At 54.3% G+C, this 21955-nt stretch overlaps 1 protein-coding gene across 1 annotated transcript in view; it reads right to left on the reverse strand.

Annotated features, from left to right (window-relative positions):
* COL23A1 (collagen type XXIII alpha 1 chain) overlaps window positions 1–21955 on the reverse strand; it is a 309289-nt gene that overhangs the window by 60816 nt on the left and 226518 nt on the right. The window contains exon 3 of the mRNA XM_045794937.2: window positions 1287–1331. Within this exon, the coding sequence (XP_045650893.1) occupies window positions 1287–1331 (45 nt within the window). The remainder of the gene's footprint in view (window positions 1–1286; window positions 1332–21955) is intronic.

The following is a 21955-nucleotide window of genomic DNA, read 5'->3' on the forward strand; positions in this document are numbered from 1 at the left end:
TGTGCCGGGTTCGGAAGATTCGGGGTGAGAGCTCCCAGCCAGCCGGGTTCGAGAAGGCTTTCTCTAGATGTAAGGACAAAGGGTAATGAACTTGGGCCGAGAGTCCAGGTAGAGGAGGAGACTCTGTGGGCAGGCTCAGAGTGGGAGGCCCTAACCCCCCCGGGTGAGGCTGGAGGTGGGGGACATGGTAGGAGGAGAGGGGAGAACCCCGAGAGGTGGGGGCACAGGTCCAAGGCCAACCGAGGGGGAGACTGACCGGGACTCGGCGTGGAAATGGGGAAGGAAGGGGTTAAGGATGCTGCCCTGGAGTCTGCACAGGGAGCCAGAGGACAGCAGGTGGGGGGCGGTGCTGGGTTTGTGGGGAAGCACCTCCAACCTCAGGGCCCAGAGATCACTGGGGTGGAGACATGTCAGCACGATAGGAGAGCTGGAGCCACAGGCGTGGCACAGAGGACAGAAGAGGGCCACAGGCGGGCTGGTTTGGGAGGCAAGTGGGGTCTCAGAGACCAGGTGGAGAGGGAGGAGTGGGAGATGTGGGAGCACACACAGGCTGGCCCTGACCCGGGAACACAGAGGGTGTGGCCACGGGCCGGTTGTCAGTGACTCTGGCCAAGCTGACGTCAGCGGCAAGGCTAAGAAGAGACCAGAGGCCTTGGATGATGAGTGGAGAGGTGGGGGAGGGGGTGTCTGGAAGCTTCACTGTCATGGGGGTCGGGGGTGTGTAGGCTGAGTGCATTTTGGGTGAAATGAAGGTGGCGGAAGGGAGGGGGCGGCAAGTAGAGGTGAGTCTGTGGTCGTGTGGCAGGGACGTGGAGGAGTCCCCTCCTGGTGCCTCCCAGGGGAAGGACAGTCCAGATCTGGGGAGGCCGGGGGATGCACCCAGGAAGGCCATCGCGTTGTGTGGAGGGACCCCTGGTAGAGACGGGGGGCTGGTGGAACCATCACCAGCCCCCACAAAGGGAAGAGGATGTTTCAGGTGCTGACAGTGACCTCAGGGAGTGGTCAAGGGCACAGAGGGACTGTCCCTGGAACTGCGGATGCCGAGAAGCCAAGCAAGGCAGTATTGGACCCTGCGGCTCAGGGGAGAGCAGCTAGCTGGAAGGGAGAGGAAGGCCTGGCCCTGGGCCCGAGCAGCCCGAGTTATGGGGCGGGCGGGGGCGGGGGGAGTGGTGCAGGGACAAGCACCTCCGGCCAGATCTCCGGTCAGGCCAGATCTCCGGTCAGGTCTCGGGTCAAAGGCAGACTTCTGGGCCTGAGTTTGCAAACCAAGAAAACCGGGGACTTACCGGGGTCGCCTCTTCTTCCAGCCTTGCCGCGCCGTCCGGGAGGGCCTGGGCAGGAGAACAAGGACAGACTGGTTGAGAAGGGAAGCCAGCAGGCTTGGGTTCAGCCCACCCACCCCACAACGGCGCCCCGGGACGCAGCCTGCCCACCGCCCTGCCGACTGCCTCCTTCCCTTCCCTCGCTGTCCGGTCATCAGTCTTTCACGAGTCATTCTCACTCCCAGAGACTGACTCCCTGGAACTCTACAGGCAGAGGGGTCTGCTGCTGAGAAACTGGATCTAGAAGAATGAAGTCCAGCAAGGTTGGGAGTCCTTTTACGAGAATCCTGATGAATGCCTTTTAATATTCCCTAAGGTAAAACATTAGAGACAACACACCACATAGCGACGCTACCGTGGCTTTCCCAATGCCTGAACTCGGGCACAGCAGGTGCTGTCCTGTCCGTTGCCTGTCCCTCCTCCGCCTGCTAGAACCTTCCACACACCCCTCGCCCACAGCCCGGGGGAGCTGCTCATGAATTTCTCGTGATTGATCGCACTTAGGGTCCACACCAATATGCAACTTCCTCCGTCCGCAGGTTTTGAAGCCTTTCTGAATTTGTGATGCAGACCCCCCTGCCTCCACCTTCTCCCCGCTCTGCCCACGGTGGTCCGCAGACCCAGCGACCATGACGCTGAAGAAGGAGAATGCCGACCAGTCCCCAGCCCCAAGTTGGGGGACGTCTTCTCAGGTGCTGGGGGAAAAGGTGTGCAGAAGTGAAGGTGTACGTACTAGACATTTGAGATGCACGTGGCACCCTCCCTCCATGGTGCCCACCCACTGCACGCTGGCCTGGTGGGGCCCCAGGGGCGGCAGATCCACAGGCTTGGACTGTATTACAAGGAACTGCTCTTTCCTATAAAAGTCAATCTTAACCTCCCTCCCAAACCCCGGAACAACCACAGGGGAGAGGCAGAGGCTGGCCATGAACCAGGTCTGAGGCAGGATGGTCTACTAAAAAATTCATGTGGGGTGCCTGGGTGGCTCAGGCGGTTGGGCGTCTGCCTTCGGTTCAGGTCATGATCCCGGGATCCTGGGATCGAGCCCCGCATTGGGCTCCTTGCTCATCGGAGAGCCTGCTTTTCCCTCTCCCTCTCTCTCAAACAAATAAAGAAAATCTTCAATAAAATATATAAAAAGTTCAAGTGTATGAATTTTCCTTCCTTTCTCCTGGTTTTAAGTGGGCAGTCACTGTGCGCCCCAGCCCAGGGATTGGGATGGGAAAGAAAAGCAGAAGCAGCCCCAGGTCCATGGCACTTCCAGACTTTTGATCAGGAGAGTCCTGAAAGAAGAGCAGGGAGGGTCTTTAAGGAAAAGAGAGAGAGAGAGAAGAAGGACTCCTCTGGATGTGGAGGGGGCCCCTTGGTGCTATGTTACACCCTAAAACCTTGGCAGGTGCCTGGGGGCGATCTTATGCACGCGCCATGCTTTCTTCATCCATTCTTCTCGTCAGGTGATGGATCCTTGGGTTGTTTCCACCTCTCGACTACTGTGAATTGCGCTGGGATGAACACGGGTGTCCAACTGTCGCCCCAAGATCCTGTTTCCAATGCTTTTGGATATATACCTACAAGCAGGATTGCTGGGTCGCACAGTAATCCCATTTTTACTTTTTGGAGGAACCTCCGTATTGTCTTCTATGCTGACAACACCATTTTACATTCCCACCAGTGAAGGCTTCAATTTCTCCATAGCCTCGCTGACACTGGGTTTCTGTTTTATTTTTTATTTTTATTTTTATTTTTGGTAGTGGCCGCCCTAAGGGGTATGATGTGATACTGCATTGCGGTTTTAATTTGCCTTTCCTTAATAATTAGTGATGTTGAGCACCTCTTCATATGCCTGTTGGCCATCTGCATGCGTATGTCTCTTTTGCAGAAATGTCTCTTCGTTGCCCGTTTTTTCGTTGGATTTTTGTTGTTGTTGAGTGGCCAGAGTTCTGTATTCTGGATCTTGACCCCTTATCAGGCAGGTGGTTTGCAAATATTGCCTCCCATCCTGTAAGTTACCTTTGCGCTCTGTTGATGGTTTCCTTTGCTGCCTGGAAGTTTTTAAGTTGATGTAATCCAATTTGCCTATTTTTGCTTTTGTTGCTTTTTTAACCTTTTGAGTTAATTTTTGTCTATGGTGTGAGGTAAGGGCCCCATGTCATTCTTCCACATGCGGATATTCAGTTTCCCCAACACCATTTGTTTAAGAGACTGTCTACTCCCCACTGGGTAGCCTTGGCACCTTTGTGAAAGATCGTTTGACCATATAAGCGAGGCAGCCCTGAGTTTTGAGCACAGAAATTCCTGCCAGTCACATGGCCCTTGTTTTTCCTCGATACCGGATGCAGAGCTTGAGTTCTGTGCTGGAATCGCCCACGGGCCATGTTGACTTGGCACGGCCAAGATTCTGGCACTCTCGTAACAGACAACAGTTCCTCACCCTGGCGAGGGATTTGCAGGTTATGGAACACTTCCAGGTCCATGACCTCAGTTGAGCCCACGCTGCTCGGCCACCTGCCAACCTAACATCTCCTTGTGGATCTCACCAACATCTCAGGCCCGTCGTGGCCAAAACATACATCCTGGTCTCCTCCCCAGCTCCTGGGTGCAGCTGGCCTGGTGTTAGGTCCTTTCTCTTCTCTGGGCACATCTGTTTTCAGGGAGAGTGAGGGTGTGGGAACGGGAACCCCCCTGGCACACACAGCATTATTCTCCTCTGCTTGTAGGAGGGAAAAGGCCCACTTTCACTCACAAGGCCCAGGGCGCTGGTGCCTGGCTTCCAGGTTTTCACCAAGCCACAGAAGCTCATGCTGGGCTCAGCAAGATGGCTTGCCTTGGGCCTCAGGTTGAGGTGAGGGACATGGCAGGAAAGGGACCCACAAGTGGAACAGTAAGCCAGGCTCTTCCTGGGTCTGAAAGCTAAAGCGCACCATGGTTTCCTGCTGGTCATTACTGGATACGACTGCAAAATGCTCTGTCTGCGTAACTCAAGCCAGATGAAGACATTTGCCTTCACTGAGGTGGCTGAACGATTAGATTTATCTGGTGGTTCTCCTGGGTGGCATGGTTAGGCAGAGGGCCCGACGAGGTGGGGTGCTCGTAGGCGAGCAGTTGTTCAGGCAGGGTGCGGTGCCCCGCCTCCCAGAGCCTTTGGGGAAGTTCCTAGCAGGCCTGGAGTGGGGCAAGGCCTGGGTATCCCTGGGCATCGAGGGGGCTGGACAGGACTCCCAACTGAAAGGGCCTAGGTAGCACAAGAGAACGTGCCTGATGCTCTTGAACCCTCTCCCAGGCCAATCCAAACCAGATACTAAACGCCTCAGTGTGAACAACTCACAAATCGACAACTGGTCAACCGTCTGTGCGAACAGGCAAAAGAAGGCCCTTGGCTCAGCGGTTTGCCCCAGAACTTTCTCCTCACCGTTTTTCTTCTTTCCCTTCCCTTCTCCAGTGGGAAAACCTCTCCCACTGCCAGCACACACTCAGACGTTCAGGCTGCCCTGGAAGGCATCTGGGAGTAGGTCCCGACTGGCCTGCTATGTACAGATGGAAAAACTGAGGCTTTGAGGGGGAGGACAGGTCTTGCCCAAGGATGCTGTCGGGAAAACAGTTCCAGCTGGAAAATCTGCACGTGATGAAGGCCGGATCGTACTGTTCTCCCTACCGCTGCATGGGACCCGTACAGGGTGGAGACTCCAGCTGCCACAGGGGCATCGTGAGGTGTCCTTCCAGAGGCTGTGGGCAACAGACACCAACCAGGCAGTGGCAGTTGAGGAGGGGAAAGACATGACTGATACAGAAGCTGTTTACCTGGGGCAGGTTACTCAACCTCTCTGGGCCTTAGGTTCTGAACCCACGCGGATGGAATTTTAGGGGGGGCAGAATGACAGCTGCCATGCAGAACTGTTAAATAGAAGAGCTAGTGGCATACACACCAACTTGGGGGCACAAAAGTGATGCCTATTTGGGATCCCAAGAAATAACTGGCTGGACAGGCCTTTGGGCCTTCAGAACTCGGGGCCCTGATGACAACAGGCTCCTGTGTGTCCCCCAGGGTGGGTAAAGCCTGAGACACAACAGCTGCGAGTCAGTGACTTTGTGGGCAGGGTCTGAGTCCCGATGGAAGGCCAGTCTGGGGTTTTCCATGTCTCTCCTCATGGTCTGCCTGGGGACCGGGATGCAGGAGTTGCACGGCCCGGGGATGGGGTTTCTCAAAGAAATCCTGAGGTTTCAGGCGCAGCCTGGGCTCCAGCTTGCTGCGAAATGACTCCGGATGCCTGTGATGACCGTCTGCCCAGTAAGTAACCACGGAGGACGGTGGTTTTCTCAAGCACCGTTCGAAGCCAGACAACATGGAACCATTTCTAACTCATAAAAATCTCATCTCTGCTTGGGCTGGAGAACTCACGCACTGACCAGATCCAACAGGCTCCCTTGGAGGTCTGAAGCCTGAGGAGGTGGCTCTCACAGTGGTGGCCTCCTCAAACCTCCCTGGCACCAACCTCCCCCAGGACTCCTTCTCCAGCAACGTCTCCCTTATTATGGCCCGGGCATGTGGGGGACATCTAGCCCAGGCCCCCGTGTTCCCCAGGTCACCCAGTCCTCGGCCCTTCCCATGCTGCTTCCTGGGGCAGAGGTTTTTGTGCAATTCATCTTATTGAATCTATACACAGTTCTAGAAAGTGCTTTAATCCCTTCCTGCTCTCTTCTCCCTCAAGACTGGGGAAAAGGAGGCTCAGAGACGTCAAGAAATGCTGCCAGAGGCAATAGCCAAAAGGCGGAAAAACCCAAATGTCCATGGATGGGAGAATAGACGAAGAAAATGTGCTGTGTGCACACAATGGAATATTATTCAGGCTCATGATTCAGTTCTGAGACATGCCACACCACGGATGAAGCGTGAGGATGTCACACTATGTGAAATACGCCAGTCGCAAAAAAGGCGAATACCGTATGATCGCCGTTACGCGAGGTGCCTGGAGTCGTCAAACTCAGAGAGACAGAAAGCAGAAGGGTGGGTGCCAGGGGCTGGATTGGGGGGGATGGGGCTTCTGTTTGGGAGGATGAAAAAGTTCTGGAAACAGACCGCGGTGATGGTTGCACAACACTGAGAATGTACCTAATGCCACTGGATTGTCACACTTAAAAACAGTTAAAATGGTAAATTTTACGTGGCGTGGATTTTACCAAAGTTAAAACAAAGAAAAGGAATGCTCTCAGGGCTCTCAGCTCCCAAGGGCTGGAGCATGACTGCGAACTCAGGTTGGCCTCTTAGAGACCACAGAAATGTCATTGGCGGCGTGGTTGATGACCACTGGGTGTCCAATGAGAATCTGGCACTGTGTAGTCATGGGGGACGGTGGCATCCCCGAGGTCACACAGTGAGGAGATGGCAGAACAGGGATTCGAACCCAGGTCTGTGTGATTCCAGTGCACGTCCTCTGAACTCCTTGGTCGTTGTGACCAAGGCCAAGTCCTTAACATCTCAGGACGTGTCCAGAGCCTCCAGCAGCCTTAGGATGGGGCCTGTCTCACGGGCATCAGAGGCCCCTTCTCTGACCCTCTTCCTGAGCCTGGGGGTCAGGTGGTTTGAATGCCCCGGACCTTCAGTCTGGAGCTCCTTGCGGTTGCCCAAGGCCCCGGGGCCATCGTGGGGGTTTGCGATGGGCAGAGGAGGCAGGAGAGATTCCTGGATTTGAGCTGCTAAGACCAGGTCATTAAAACATCTCCCCAGATAATTTTGTTTTATAAGTTTCAGACCAACCTTGGAGTTGGCAACTCTGGCTCGGGGGAAGGGGAATGTTCTCCCTGCTCATTTCCTGCCTGGACTAACAAAGCCCCCCCCGTCCCTTGCAAGAGTGGGGGGCAGGTGCGTCCTGTGGACACCTCGGGGAGGGCCTGGGGGCCACGGCCCTCCTGGAGGGGCTTTGCCGCCTGGAGTAGCTGGCCACCTGGCAGGTTGCTTGAACTTGGCTGGCACTGAGGGCCATGTTGTCCTCCGGGAATTAAAATCACAGCTTCTTACTCAGCAAATACCGCTCATTACAGCAGGAGTTTATTGTCCCCAAAGTCTCCACCATGCATCACGCTACGGGGAGCCCTGCTGCTTTCTGGACGGTTCCGGAGCAGTTTGGAAAACCAAGGCCACAGGCTGCTGGGGTGGTAGGGCAAATGTTGGTTTGGGACTGGGGTGTGTCCAGGCTGGTGACACATTCCTCCAGTCCCCATGACCAGACCGGGCAGGCCCACTTAGATACCATGCCATTTAGTGGCTGAATGGACAGGGCCCATCTTGGGGGAGGGCGGGCTGGTGGAGGACCCCAACCTTACATTCACAGAGGGCCTCAAAAGTGGACCCTGCTGGTCTCTCCAAAGGAGTTGATAGTACCAGACAGCCCCGAAGGCCCCCAACGGTGTTTCATAAAAGCAATAGGGAGGCAATGCCATTCATGGTTTGCTTTACGGTTGGTACCAATCTCGGTTCCAAGTATTAACCCATCTACTCTTCACATCGAACCTAAGAGCAAAGCTACCACTGTCATCCCCATTTTATAGAAGGAGAAACTGAGGCGCAGAGAGATAAACTGATCTTCTGAGTCATACAGCCCGTAGTAGGTGGGGCCGTGCAGTGTAGACCCCAAGCGTGCGTGTCCAACCCCCGCTGCCTGCCTCCCGCACGAGGAGATGCTCGTTGGAGGTGAGAGGTGCCCAACCGTCCACGGGTTCCAGAACTCCTTCTTGGCATTTGTTATTATTATCGTTTTTAGAATACAGGAAACACACACAATGGAAGGGGCCCGGGGATGGCTCTCAGAGGTCTGCGAGTTAAATAGTGAATTAAAAGGCCACATGTTGCCCCCAGCACCAGAGGCCTGGACTGACTCTGGCCGGATCCCAGCATGCCCTCCTCACACCATCCGAAGTGCCAGGCTCTGTTTCCTGGCTCCTTCCTTTCCCTGAGTCAGGAGCAGCCTTAATAAAGCATTTAAAACAGGATCAAGGAGTTCGGACCTATGACTCGTGCTGCTGGCGCACCGGACCCAGGGTCCCCGCAGGAAGTGCTTGGCCCGCAAGGTGGGGGCAGCGAGCCCGGGGAGGGGGCGACCTGCTGCCACCCGCTAAGCCTTGCAGGCGACACACTGCGTGACTCTGTTATCTCTTTAATCCTGCTCATCACTCAGTGATGCAGGTATGAACAGGGACGGAGACCAAAGGGAGGTGACCTGTCCAAGTCACAGGGCTAGTCAGGAGCCGAGAGTCTTGGGGCACCGACGCTGCCCTCCTCGGTGCCTTATTTTCGGGGAAATGGACTGTGGTTGAGGCACCAGAGCTAAAAATATGGACTGTCTCATCCAGAGACAAGAGCAAGGAGGACTCGGGAAGAAGCACACCGTGGCTGCATGGTTTCTGGAATAGAGTGACGGGGCTCACGGAAGGGCTTCTGGTCAAGGGATGTGTGTCTCATCCCAGAGACTTCAAGGCACTTCTTGAAGGATCCTTTGGAGTGACAGCTGTAGGGCACATGGGTACCCCATGCTGGGGCCACCCGGTCACAGGCCATTCCTTGGGCTGGGCCAAGCCCCCTCCCCGCTGCCCGTGGCTCAGGCTATGGAAAGGATGAAGCAAACTCACAAGAAGGGTGAAAAGCCCCTCGGAGGGGCCGGGACACACCATGGTACTTCCCTCTCACGGGGCTCAAGGCCATGAGAGCATCCTTGAAGGCTGAAGAGGCCCTACCTGCCTGCTGGCCTGGACCAGAAGGAAGGGGAGTGCAGGGAGGGCCTCCAGAAAAAAGGAGAAGGACCTTCCTGGGCTCTCAAAAGGTGGAGCTTGCCCTGCCTATGGAAAGAGCTGAGTGCAGGCTAAGAAAGGTATTGGATCCTAAGGAATTGTGCCTCGCAGGTGGCGAGGACACCGGGGGCACCGGCTGTGGGCAGCTGGTGTTGGGTGGGAGCGCTCGGGGTGACCAGGGCTCGGCTGGACCCAGATCCGTGCTCATGCAGGTCAGCTTCTCCAGAGCCTATCATCTCCTGAAATCCCATTCCTGTTGGAGAACAGACTCCAGAGAGGCACACAGAAACCAGCACCCCCCCAAATATACCAAATTCCTCAACTCCCCATGCACCCCAAAGCCTTAATCACTGACACATGGGCCAGGGTATCACTCCGAACTTAATGAAGGCCAGGATTTATTGCTTTCAGAGAATGAAGAGATTTTTATTTTATTTCGTTTTATTTCATTTTTAACTTGAAAGCTATTCATGGGAGCTGTGATTTTCATGAGAATTCCTCATAACCTGCAGGTTACAAGCCCCGCCCTGTGCCACGCAGAAAGTTCTAGAAAAGAGCAGGTGAGGCCGGGCACCTGGAGGTCTTTGGAATGCGGCCAGCATGGAGGCTCAGGAAAAAAGCGGGCCACTCAGCATGAGCCACCTGCCCCAAGGCGACCTGATCCGAGGGGCCCTGGACCGTGGACTCCTGGCTCCCCGGGACAGGGGAACAAAGCTCTCTGGAGGGAAAGGCATGCCGGCCCCCAGCAGGGCCCAAGGTGCTTCAACTTCTGCATCTAGTAAATAAGGGGGGCAGGTGGGCACTAGGATGACCCAACCATTGCAGTGTGCCCAGGACTTTTCTGGGACTCCCAGTGCTAAAACTGGGGCAGTCTGAGGCAAACTGGGATGGGTGGTCACTCCAGTGGGCAGCCCGTGAGGGAAGAAGGAGGCTCCCAACACTGCTTATGTACCACCTGCTCCCCCTCACCCCCCACCCTCTGCCACATGGCTTTCCTTCTGCTTCTCAAATCTGCCAGGCCTAGTCCTACCCCAGGACCTTTGCACGAGGCGTTTTCTCTGCCTGGGGTGCTCTTGCATCTCTACGTGGCTGCCTCCTTGCTGTGCTTCCTGGACACCTTTCCTGACAACTGTCTAAGATTGCCCTGCCCCCAGGGACTCTCTGTGAGAGTCTTCTGTTTTCTTTTTTTCTTTTTTTTTAAACATTTTATTTATAAGAGAGAGCGAGAGAGCCTGAGCAGGGGGAGGGGCAGCGGGAGAGGGAGAAGCAGGCTCCCTGCTGAGCACACTAGTGTCCCCTGTTACAGCGTGGGGAAGGGAAGAGGGCTTCCCAAAGTCAAATGGCCCCACAGCCTGGGCCTGCTGACAGGACTCAAGTCTGAGGCACCCGCTCCAGCTTCCGAGACTACATGCCGCAGAGGTGCGGGAAAATTCGTGGGGTCCCTGAGAGGCTGCTCTCAGCATCCTGGTCCAAGAGGACACCAGGCCCGTGCGGTCTCCCTGCACCACTGACTCACACTCCCAAGGGGCCTCGAGTGACTCACCATTTGTTCCTCTTGAGCCCCAGGCTGAGGCCCAAATGCCCGCTGGAAACTGTCAGCTGGATCTGATTTCCCCGGCCCCCATCTGCCCAGTCTGTCCGGCTCAGAGGGGACGCCACTGTCCCCCAGCAGCCCCATCCCTCACAAGCAGCAGCGGCTCCCTGCCCTTCAGCGCTGTGGGGCCCTTCGGGGGGCTGGGAGGTCACACGGGTGCTGAGCTGGGACCTGCCATCTCCACACACTCAGAGGGTCGGGGGCGGGCAGGCCCTGGTACCCCGACACCTGCAGCTCTTTCTCCTGGCCCCAGGATGGTCAGCCACACTGTGTCCAGCTGGGTTTGGGGCAGCATTATTGTCTAAAGAGCTTCACTGAGATGTTTAATTCACATACCAGACAATTCACTCCATGCTGCTGGTATATTACATTCTACTTTTAAACATTTTTACTTTCTTAAAAATGGTGGGAGGGGTGCCTGGGTGGCACAGCGGGTTGAGCGCCTGGCTCTTGGTTTTGGCTCAGGTCATGATCTCAGGGTCGTGGGCTCGAGCCCGGCTCGGGGCTCCATGCTCAGCTGGGCATCTGCTTGAGGATTCGTTCTCTCCCTTCTCCCTCTTCCTCTGCCTTCCCACTTGTGTTCTCTCTCTCTCTCTCCCCAAAATAAATAAATAAAGGGGGGCCTGAGTGGCTCAGTCGGTTAAGCATCTGCCTTTGGCTCAGGTCGTGATCCCCAGGGTCCTGGGATCCAGTCCCATGTCACGCTCCCTGCTCTTCGGAGAGCCTGCTTCTCCCTCTGCCTCTTATCCAGCCCCCCCCACCCCGGTCTCTCACGAATAAATAAATAAAATCTTAAAAAAAGTAAATCTTTAAAAAACATTGTGGTAAAATGCTCATAAAACTCACCATCTTAACCATCGTTAAAGATACCGTGCAGCGGCATTAAGAACGCTCCCACTGTTATGCAACCATCACCAGCATCCGTCTCCAGAACTCTCTGGTCTTGCAAAACTGAAACTCTGCCCCCATTAAGCACTGACTCCCCAGCCCCCCTCCTGGCGGCCCCCAGTCCCCCCTCTGTCTCTATGTTCCAGGTCCATCCCAGGAACGGGATCATACAGTATTTGTCCTTTTGTGCCTGGCTTATTTCTCTTAGTCTAGTGCCCTGAAGGTTCATTTAGGTTGTAGCATGTGTCAGAAGTTCCTTCCTTTTGGGGCGCCTGGGTGGCTCAGTCGGTTAAGCGTCTGCCTTCAGCTCAGGGCATGATCCCAGGGTCCTGGGATGGAGCCCCTCCTGGGGCTCCCTGCTCACTGGGGAGCCTGCTTCTCCCTCTGCCTGCTGCTCCCTCTGCTTGTGCTCACTTCTCTCTCAAATTAATAATAAAATCTTTAAAAAAAGTTTCCTTCCTCTTTAAGGCTGAACAATCTATTCTATTGTATGTGTCTTCCACATTTCGTTATTATATTACTTTTTTAAATGGTGGTAAATTATATGTAACATAAAATTTGCCTTTTAGATCCCTACAGTGCAGTGGCATTAAGTACATTCATAATGTTGTGACACCATCACCACGATCTGGTTTCGAAATTTTCCCTCCCGCCCCAAAAGGAACTCTGTACCCATTAAGCATGAACTCCCCATTCCCCCTTCCCCAGCCCCTGGGAACCTCTAATCTAAGCTGTCTAAGCTGTCTATGAACTTGTCTTTTCTGGATATCCAGATATTTCACTAATGTGGAATCCTACAGGATTTGCCCTTTTGCTGTCTGGCTGATTTCACTTAGCGTAATGTCTTCAGCATTCACCCGTGTCACACCATCATTATAACCTGAACATCTGTGCCTCCAGAATTCAGATATTAAAATCCTAACCCTCCAGTGTGATGCTGTTAGGAGGTGGACCTCAGGGCCTTTGCACAGCTCTCAGTCAGCCTTCTGCAATGGGGAGACGTCACGGCTGCTCTGGCTGCTCCCAGAGCTCTGGAGGAGTGTTGGGATGCCACAGGCAGCAGGAAAGGGGGCTCCTGCCTGTGGACCTGCCATGTGCCAGGAAGTGTGCCCAGCACCCCTGCCAAGAAGATGACAGCTCTTTGACCCTGCAGATGAACTAAAAGAAGCTTAGAGAGAAGGAACTTGTCCAAGTCACACAGCTGGTGTGTGGCAGAGCTGGGATTTGAACCCAGCTGTGTCTAATTCCAAAGCACTTGCCTTTTTTTTTTTTTCTTTTAAATAAGAAACGGGTTCTGCCTGGGGCTTCTCCCATCTATTCACATGCTGTTGTCTGGCCAGAGACCCCTGGGTGTCCCCAGACTCATGCAGCTCCTTTGCCATCCTAGGTCCTGTCCTGCTGCGTGGAAGCAGGAGGATTGGGGTTACCTTCGAAAGTGCTCGGGGGTGCTTGGCCCCACCCCTGTTTCAGAGTCAGTGGGGCTGGAGTGACCCAAGAATTTGCATTTCTAATAAGTTCTCGGGGGAAGCTGTTGGTCCAGCAAACACACTCGGAAACCAGTTGATTTCTTCTCTCTTTAAACATCATTGTCTTTCCTACAAAATATTTCAAGCCTCACGTGTTTCTTCATGGTGCCATGTTGCCTTCTGCGTGCTCAGTGGATGGGGGCTGGAGTCAAGCTGTGAGTTTACGGAACCCTGGGACACCCGTTCTGGGCTCATAAACCACCCAAGACTATTTCTACTCCTACTACTGCTAGGAAATGTGAGCATTTCTGTGTGCGAGGTGCTGTTCTGAGCTGTCACGCCAATCCTTATGAAATTTGCACAGCCACCCTCTATCTCAACCTATCGAGGAGGAAACTGCACTCAGAGAGGGCAAGTCACTGGCTTGAGGTCACACAGCATCAAGTGGCAAGGCCAGGATTTGGCCCTGGGGTGGTCTGGTGCCAGAGTTTACGCTCTGAGCCACGGGTTAGTCTCAGCTGGGACAGAAGTCCCTCACCAGTTCTGGTGGAAACTGGCTGAAGAGCCTAAACCAAGGTCCTCATTCCCCGTCCCCACTTCATTTCTCCCTCCGAATCCCCAGTCTCTGTGAATAGCACCATTATCTACCCCGTGGACCCCGGGAATGCGGGTGGATGCATTTGCTCATGATTCCCGATCACTGCCTCTGAATACGAGAGGCCACAGGGTGCTGCTCTGTGTGGCTGACCATGCCTCGGGGCTGTTCTGGCATTTTCTATGTCTTACCAGAAGCCCCATCACAGCCCCACGTGGCAGACACTATGATCCCATTTCACAGATGTGGAACCACAGCATCAAGATAGGTAACATGCCCCAAATCACAGTCAAGAAGGGAAATAACCAGAGTCGCCCCCTTTCTGTCCCTACGGGGTCCCGTGCCAGCACCTCTCCCTGGGTCAATGGTCACAGCCTCCTCCGTGGCTCCCCGTCTCTTCTCATTCTCTACCTGGCGGTCAGGGCACAGATCTGATCATACCACTTCCCTTTCGAGCCATCCACAGGCTCTCCACTTCCTCGGGACACAGTCTGAGCTCCTTGGCCAAAGCCCTCCCAAGCTGAGCCGACATCCCCCTCTGGCCTGCTCTGCCCACCCCCGACTTGTCCTCTATACATCACTCCTGGCCCACCTTTTGCCAGAACACCATGGCCCCTGAGCTGTGTTGCTCATGTCTCCAATGTCCTTTCTCCCATTTCTTGCCAGAAAACTCCTACTCACCCTTCAAGACCCACCTAAGACAAGGACTGTCTTCTGGGAAGTCTTCCTGGCTGGCTGCCCACTCTTGGGTCAGGGCTATTTACTTGCTACGGGATGGAGCCGTGCACCCATCTGTCGCTCTGCCAGCCCCCAAGTGCCACAAAGCAGAGACCACATCTAGTTTGCCCGGGTCCTCTGAGAGCCAGGTCTGAGGCCCAGGCCGAATCCAGCTAAACTGGATCAAGGTGGATGGTCACCAGTGGCTCTGGAAAGAGGCTCTGGATTCTAGGGTGTCCCCCAGCAGCCTGTGTCCAGGTCTGATCTCCGGTGGGCACGAGGAAAGGAAAAGATGCGATTTTTATTGTTAAGCACCTGTGCCTGTCCCCCTCTGTCCACGGGGGTGGGAAAATGGCCATGTGTGGACCAAGGGCAAGGTCTTTCTAGCCAGGGCTGCTGTAAACCACTTGGGGCAGACGGAGCCCGGGAAAACGGCTCTTCACCACTCTCCAGGGAGAGCCCTGAGCCCCCAGATAATTAGCCACATGTGTGTGGGAGACAGGCCTGTTTTTTTTCCCAAGGATTTATGAGAAGGGGGAGTATTCTCATTGACCTCCATTTCAGGAAAGGCCTCTTTCTGGAACACTTGCTGACTATTCCATCGACAGCAAAGCACATATGCTCGCAGTCAGCCTGTTTGACATCGTCATACCCGGCATATGTTTCTTGTCTCCTGCGCATTTTCGCGCTCGCTGCGGGGACTGCGTATATTTCTGAAGGTCCCTAAACACAGCTCTGAATGAGGCACTTATAATTTACCCTTCATGAAAGCCATCTCTGCTCTTTCCAAACATACTTGGAAGTGGATTCAAAGTTTATTTAGAGAAAAAAAATTTTTTTTTAATAGACAGAGAGTGTTTGTGAATTCTTCCTCACCAGCCCTCCTCCTTGGGACCCTGGGAACGACTCCTTCAGCTCGCAGACACCCACACCCTTAGGGGTGACCGTGGACGTGTGGACACGGGTCATCTGTCCGCTCAGACGTTCATCGAGTTCACTGTTTACTCACTTGTTATGCTGCTTCTTCCAATCCCCCCCGCCCCGCGTCTTTTCTTTCATTCTTTTTAAAAAGGTTTTATTTATTCATTTGACAGAGAGAGAGAGAACGCGCAAGCACAAGCAGGGGGAGGGGCAGGCAGAAGGAGAAATAGACTCCCTGCACAGCAGGGAGCCCGATGAGGGACTTGAACTCAGAACCCTGGGATCATGACCTGAGCCAAAGGCAGACGCTTAACGAACTGAGCCACCCAGGCGCCGCCGCCCCCCCTTCATCCATCCACTTAGCGCTCTGTGGAGAAACGGCTTAGGACATCGCGTGGGGCAGAATGAAGGACTTTGGTCATCCACGTTATCAGAGCTCCATCTGGATATTCGCCCATTCGCCCGCCCACCGAGTTCTCCGTCTCTGTTTAGTCATCCTTTGGCTCCTGCATCCGTCCAACATTAGCGCTCTCGGTGCCAGGCGCTGGGGGGGCGCCCGAGGAGCTGGGAGGAGATGCGCAAGCAGCCAATCACGACGTGGCATGGGGAGTCACGTGACGGACAGGTGCGGTGGGGGAGCAGGGCACTGATGCCCGGGAGCAGCGGTGGCACAGAAGGGAAGAGGGAGCCCTGCGGAGCCTGCTGAAGACATTGGCCAGTGGGTGACCCTCAGGACCGGCCTGGCTGCTCCCCCTCTGAAGGTTTCCAGGCTGCTTGGGACTTGGGTCAGGGTTCTTCCTGCACCCCGCAAGTCCTAGCGCTAATGGGACATCCCTGGCAGATAAATTGTGGTCCCTCTCCAGGAAGCTAAAGCTCAAAGCCCTCCCCCCCCCCCCCCCCCCCCCGCTATTTCATTGCCTCTTTTCTCCTGGCCTTGGGCTAAGGGGCTGAGAAAGAGAACCTGGCTTGCCGAGCAGGGACCGCGCATGCCAAATTCCAGGCTCTGGATCCTGCAGAGTGGCCATGGTCCCGGAGAGAACATTCTGGGAGCTAGCTCACCCAACACTGCCCTGCTTGGGTGAGCACGGCAGGCAGCCCCCCTGCAGGGCATCAGAAAGGAGGGAGTTATCTTCTATTTAAATCTTCCCAGAGGTCTTTAACTTAACATGGTACATTAATTAATTATGTGGTTCAATGAATTTATTTAAAAAAACCCAACAAAACAGAAAAGCATCATTAGGTGAAGACACAACCTAAACCAACCATAATCGATGTTAGTTCTAGACACTTAAAGAGGGAACGAACCTGACGGACCTTTTCTTATTAAAAAATAAATAAATAAATAAAAGGAGCCTGCCTGATAGTTAAAAATGGGAGATGACTGTATACATTTATCTCTACTATGTCCAGAACCCTGAGCTCCAAGGGCAAAGAAGTCTGGAGAGGACGCCCTGGCAGGAATATTTAGGAAGCTGGGAAGGAGACCAATGAGGGGTTACTGCCTATCCAGAAATGGGACAGACAAAAATTTAAGCCAGCAATGGGGGAACACTCAGGAGTAACCAGCCTGCAATGCTGAACACCCAAAGCTCAGGAACCAGTTACCAGGGGTCTCAAATTATGGTCCAGCGGCCAGATCTGGCCCACTACTGAGTTTTGTAAATAAAGTTTTATTAGGACACAGCCATGTCTTTACTTACGGACTGTCTATGGCTGCTTGCGTGTTATAATGGCAGAGTCAGTTTCAATGGAGACGAACAGTTGATCTGGACAGTTGCCGTTCCTCGAGCTGGGTAGCAGCCTTGGGGGGGGGGTGTTATTTTCTGGAGACAGAAAAACAGTGTATAGCCTGCAGAATGCCAGGCAAAGTTGAGGGAGGAGTACCATTAACTGGAAGTGTACACGTGGAGTACGGAGGCCCCTACACCGCTCCCTCCTCAACAAGGCTCCAGGACGTGGGCAACCAGGCCTTTGCTTCCAGGCAGGAGTTGAGAGGGCTCATCCTAGGGGATCTGATGAGCCCAGGAGAAAGATCCAGCCAGCTCCCACCCCTGGGAAGCCACTGTTAACCAGCCCCATCTGTGTCCATGCAGCTGTCAATTGGCTTTTTTAGGTCCCACCATGAAAAACGAGCCAAAGGTGCTGGACATCTGAGAGAGTCTCTGGATGAAAGACAGAGGCCAAAACAAGTGGGGAAAAGCAACTCAGAGGATGTGGGTTTTCAAAAAACAGAAACCATAACAGCAACAACAGCAGAGGCAAGTTCAAAGAAACGGTCGATATATCCATGAAACAAGATCAGGAGGAATGTCCAGAGAACATTTGCACAAAATGTCTTGCAAACTAAAAATGTGGAGGCCAAGATTAGAATTTCACTAGAAGCAGAGTTGCAAGAATAAGGCTGGGGGAGTGGGTGGGCACCTGGTGTAGTCATGCAGGAGGGAGACGATGGGGCCTCACAAGCCAGGCAAGGGCCTAGACAGAGGTGGAAAGGGCCTTCAGATGGCAGGACTGAGGACTGATGGGTTGAGGACAGTGAAAACCAAACGGTGTGCAGGAAAACATAGCCCGCTTGGGCGGTTCTGGCCCTGGGGGTCCGGGATCTGACCTCAGGCTCCCCAGGGCTGTCAGCTCCCATGCCTCAAAGCCCCTTTGTCAGGCAGGAAACCCTTCGCCAGGTGGCCAATTTCAAGTTGCCAGTGTCAGGCCAAACCTGCCCGACACTTTGCTGCCAAAATGATTCCAAATTTTATGAAACAAATTCATTCCCAGGTGAAAACAACCATATCTGATTTCTTCTGCGGATGACCCAGGCAAGATGGAAATCTGCTGTGTCTGATGTTAGAATCCACCAGGGTCAGCTTCCATTTCTTTTTCTTTAATTTAAAAAAGATTTTATTTATTTAAGAGAGAAAGAGAGTGAGTGGGGGGAGGAGCAGAAGGAGAGAGAGCATCTCAGGGAGACTGCTCTGAGCGGGGAGCCCGACACGGGGCTCGATCTCACGACCCTGAGATCATGACCTGGGCCGAAATCAAGAGTCAGACGTTCCATCAACCAAGCCACCCAGGCGCCCCTCAGCTTCTATTTCTAAGACAACCGGACAAAGCCTCTATTCCAAATGGGCCCCTCAGGTGGTGTGGGCTGGCCTCCAAGCCCGACCTCAGCCCTAATGCCCTCGCTTGGCAGGGTTTGCAGGAGGATGGCTTAGAGACTCCCACTGTCCTGCCGATGTCAGAGCCCACCGCTGTCCCTCCCCCGAACATTACGAGTTCTCACAGTATTTCTGTGGGCTTTGACTTCCTTGGGCTTTTTCTGTCCCCAGGACTCTCAGCAACTCTGGGCACGTCATCTACTCCCTCCTGTGTCACACAACGCGTGTCCTTCTGATCAAACCCTCAAAGCCTTCCTCTGTGCCTCCCCTTGGCCTGCACTGCTCTGTCCCCGGGCTACACCTGTGACCTCATTTCAAAGCCCCTGCTCCCGTGAACCATATATGGACCTTCTCTCTGCTCTTCCCACGTACCCACCCCCGGTCCTTCTTCAGAGGAGGCGGCTCTCGGCCTGGGAAGCCACCTCCCCGTGGCTGGCTCCCTCTGTCATTGGGGTCTTAGCTTAATGTCATCTTAGCTCAAGTGACACTCTGTCTGCTGGCCCTCCCAGCTCCCCCGTGCCGTCACCGCATCTTGTCACCTGCCCACTACAGGTCTTGGTGCTGTGAGAACGTAAGCTCCGTGACAGGACAGATCTTGTCTGTCTTAGTTCCGAGGGCTTAGCATATAGCAGGAGCTCAGAAATACTTGTTCAACAAATGAAATGAGAAAACAGATGCCAGTAGGGAAATGACTTGCCCCCAGTCACACGCTAGCAGAGGGCTGTCAGGCCTGGGCCCAGACCCAGCTGTCACAGTGTACTGCCTGCTGCCGGGTCCTCTCCCCTCACTCGGGTACCAGTGTGGTCATTGACTCTGATGAATGCCTCCTGGCCAAAGGAACCTTCTAGAAGGTTCTGGATTTCTCTTGCAGAGAGAGCTGCAGAGCTTGCAAAGCAGGGAGCAAAGTGCAGGGGTCCCACAGGGAGGCCGTGGAGCCATCCAGACCTGGGCTGAATCCCAGGTCCACCCTGGGTAGCTCACCTCATCTCCCCGAGGCTCGGGTTCCTGGTCTGCAAGCCCAGGATCACATGGCATCTACGTTCTGGGAGTTGCCAGGCTTATGTAAGATCTGCCACTCAAGCACGGAGCACCCGGCAGGCGCTTAGGGAATGTTGCAATCAAAATCAAAGAGGCCGCTCCGCCTGCCAGGGGCTGAGGCTTGGAACTCAAAATCTAGCTTGAGCCCCCTGCTCTCTTAAGGGGTCCTGGCTGTGGGCCCCCAGGGCTCTGCAGGTGGCTCCCCAGGGAATCCGTGGCTTGTTGATAGTGCCCCATCAGGCGCGATCTTTAGGTGTGTGGGGCTCTGAGGTCGGATGCAGAGGCCATCAGGAGGGCAGGGCAGGCACGAGTGCCACAGGGCACAGGGGTTTGGACGTCTACCCTTGGCTTCTCGATTTCCGGCAGAGCTGGGACATCTGCTCGGTGTTTCATCTTTTAATCCCAGCTGTTATCAGCTGCTGGGAAAGAGCCGAGCCCTTCTCCAAGCTGGCAGAACCTTCCTCTGAATTCCACGAAGAGAACAAAGAGTTCCCCAAGAGTGACACAGCTTTTCCGCACGGGACCAGCCGGCAGGGCGGGGCGGGAGGAAGGCACGTGCAAGCCCAGTGAAGACACCTGGCCAGGGGGGTGGGCACAGCTGCCAGGAGGCTGCCCGGATGGCCTGCCAGGGACCACCCCAGGCTCCGGGCATCTGAGGCCGTCTTTTCTATGAGCAGTGCCTTTGTGTTGGGGAACTCAGGAACCTCCCCGTAAGTGTGAAGTTCTTGGTCCAAGACCACCCTGGGCCAGGTGGGTGGCTTGGCTAGGTCTCTCAGCTGGGTGACCCCTCCCCCCAAGCCCCAACACCCCCCCTTCCCCAGAGCTTGAGTGGTCAGTGGTCATTGGCGGCCGCCCCAAACGTTCGGTCAACCTCTTCACTTCTGGATGCTCCCCCTAGCGTCACCTTGCAAGACTGGTTACAAACTTCCGTGTTTGCTTGGGGCGAGTGGTAGGTGTGATTTACAGCTCACCCATCAGTCACGTCTGAGCTGAGTTCCCTGGGGACAGAGGCGGGGCTCAGGGCTCTCATTCTGCAGGGAGAGGCTGCGGGATTCCGAGCTGGCAGCCTCAAGGAGGCTTCCCGATCCGGCAGGAGCGCTCTTGGCAGGCTGGCTCGGCGGTGGCTCTGGAAGCCATTCAGGGAAGCTTTGTCTTCCTTCCTATCCCTTAATGAATCTGTTTTTCTTAAACTAGCTGGAGTGGATTCTTCTGTCTGCACCTACGGATCCTGACAAACTCATCCAGTGACTCCCTGGCAGTTTCAAACCCTCTGCCCTACAGGGACAAGTGGGTTCCATAGATAAAGGGAACAGACTCATTAGCAAAAAATGATGAGACAGGCCTCTTGGTCTATATTTGCTATTTGGCAGAAATGTTGGCTCAAAGAAGACTTTCTTTCTTTCTTTTTTTTTTTTTAAAGATTTTATTTATTTATTTGACAGAGATAGAGACAGCCAGTGAGAGAGGGAACACAAGCAGGGGGAGTGGGAGAGGAAGAAGCAGGGTCATAGCGGAGGAGCCTGATGTGGGGCTCGATCCTGTAATGCCGGGATCACGCCCTGAGCTGAAGGCAGATGCTCAACCGCTGTGCCACCCAGGCGCCCCTCAAAGAAGCCTTTCTTTACTAGGAGAAAAGAGGATGGAAGCCCCAGAGTAAATGGTGAAGGATATGAAATTTAGGGTTCCAGAGACAATTAAGGAAGAGTGGGGATTGTGGCACCCAGAGACAGGTATACCTAAGGGGGGCAGGTACAACCGACTGTTTCCAGATCCTTCCATTTTTTAAGAGAAACCAGAAAGCAGGATTTTTATGTGAAATGTCCCATATTTTTAGATGTCCTTCTTTTAAAGTCATCTCGACACCCAGAGTGGGGCTTGAACTCACAACCCTGAGATCTAGAGTCACATGCTCTACCGACTGAACCAGCGAGGCGCCCCTGAAATGTCCCATATTTTTAATTGCTAAGTCACATTAAAAAAAAAAAAAATTCCAGGCCAAAAAACCCCTCGAAGCTCAACACCTTCCAGTCTGAGTTTTGCCTTGGGGCTGCTGCTTTGTGACTACAGCCTAAGGGATCAAGTTCCAGCCCTTTGCAGGAATGCTACCTGGTTTCCTCCTGGCTCTCGGTTCCTCTCCTCCCCCACCCCGGCGTGCCCAGACCCTTCCTGCGCTCTTTATCCAGGCTGCTTCTCCGTCCAGCCACACTTTCGCTCCTCATTCCCCTGTGTGGTGAATGCCCACGCATCCTCTAAGACCACCCCGATGACCAAGTCCTTGGTGAAATGCACCCCAGTATCCTGGATCTGAGGCACCCAGTGCTGGGGCTCCTCCAGTCCCTTCTATGTCCTTTCATCTTGGTGCTTCTAACCAACAGGCCCTCTCTGTCCCCAACCCAGCACCAGGAGGACGTTCATCTTTACAGAAAGCATGGGCAGTGGGCTGCTCCCGCGGTCTCCGAGAGCACCTGTCCCTAGTTTCGGGA

This window comes from Ursus americanus, chromosome 5 (genome assembly GCF_024610735.1).
Source record: "Ursus americanus isolate L20-20 chromosome 5, mUrsAme1.1.p, whole genome shotgun sequence".
Classification (NCBI taxonomy): Eukaryota; Metazoa; Chordata; class Mammalia; order Carnivora; family Ursidae; genus Ursus; species Ursus americanus.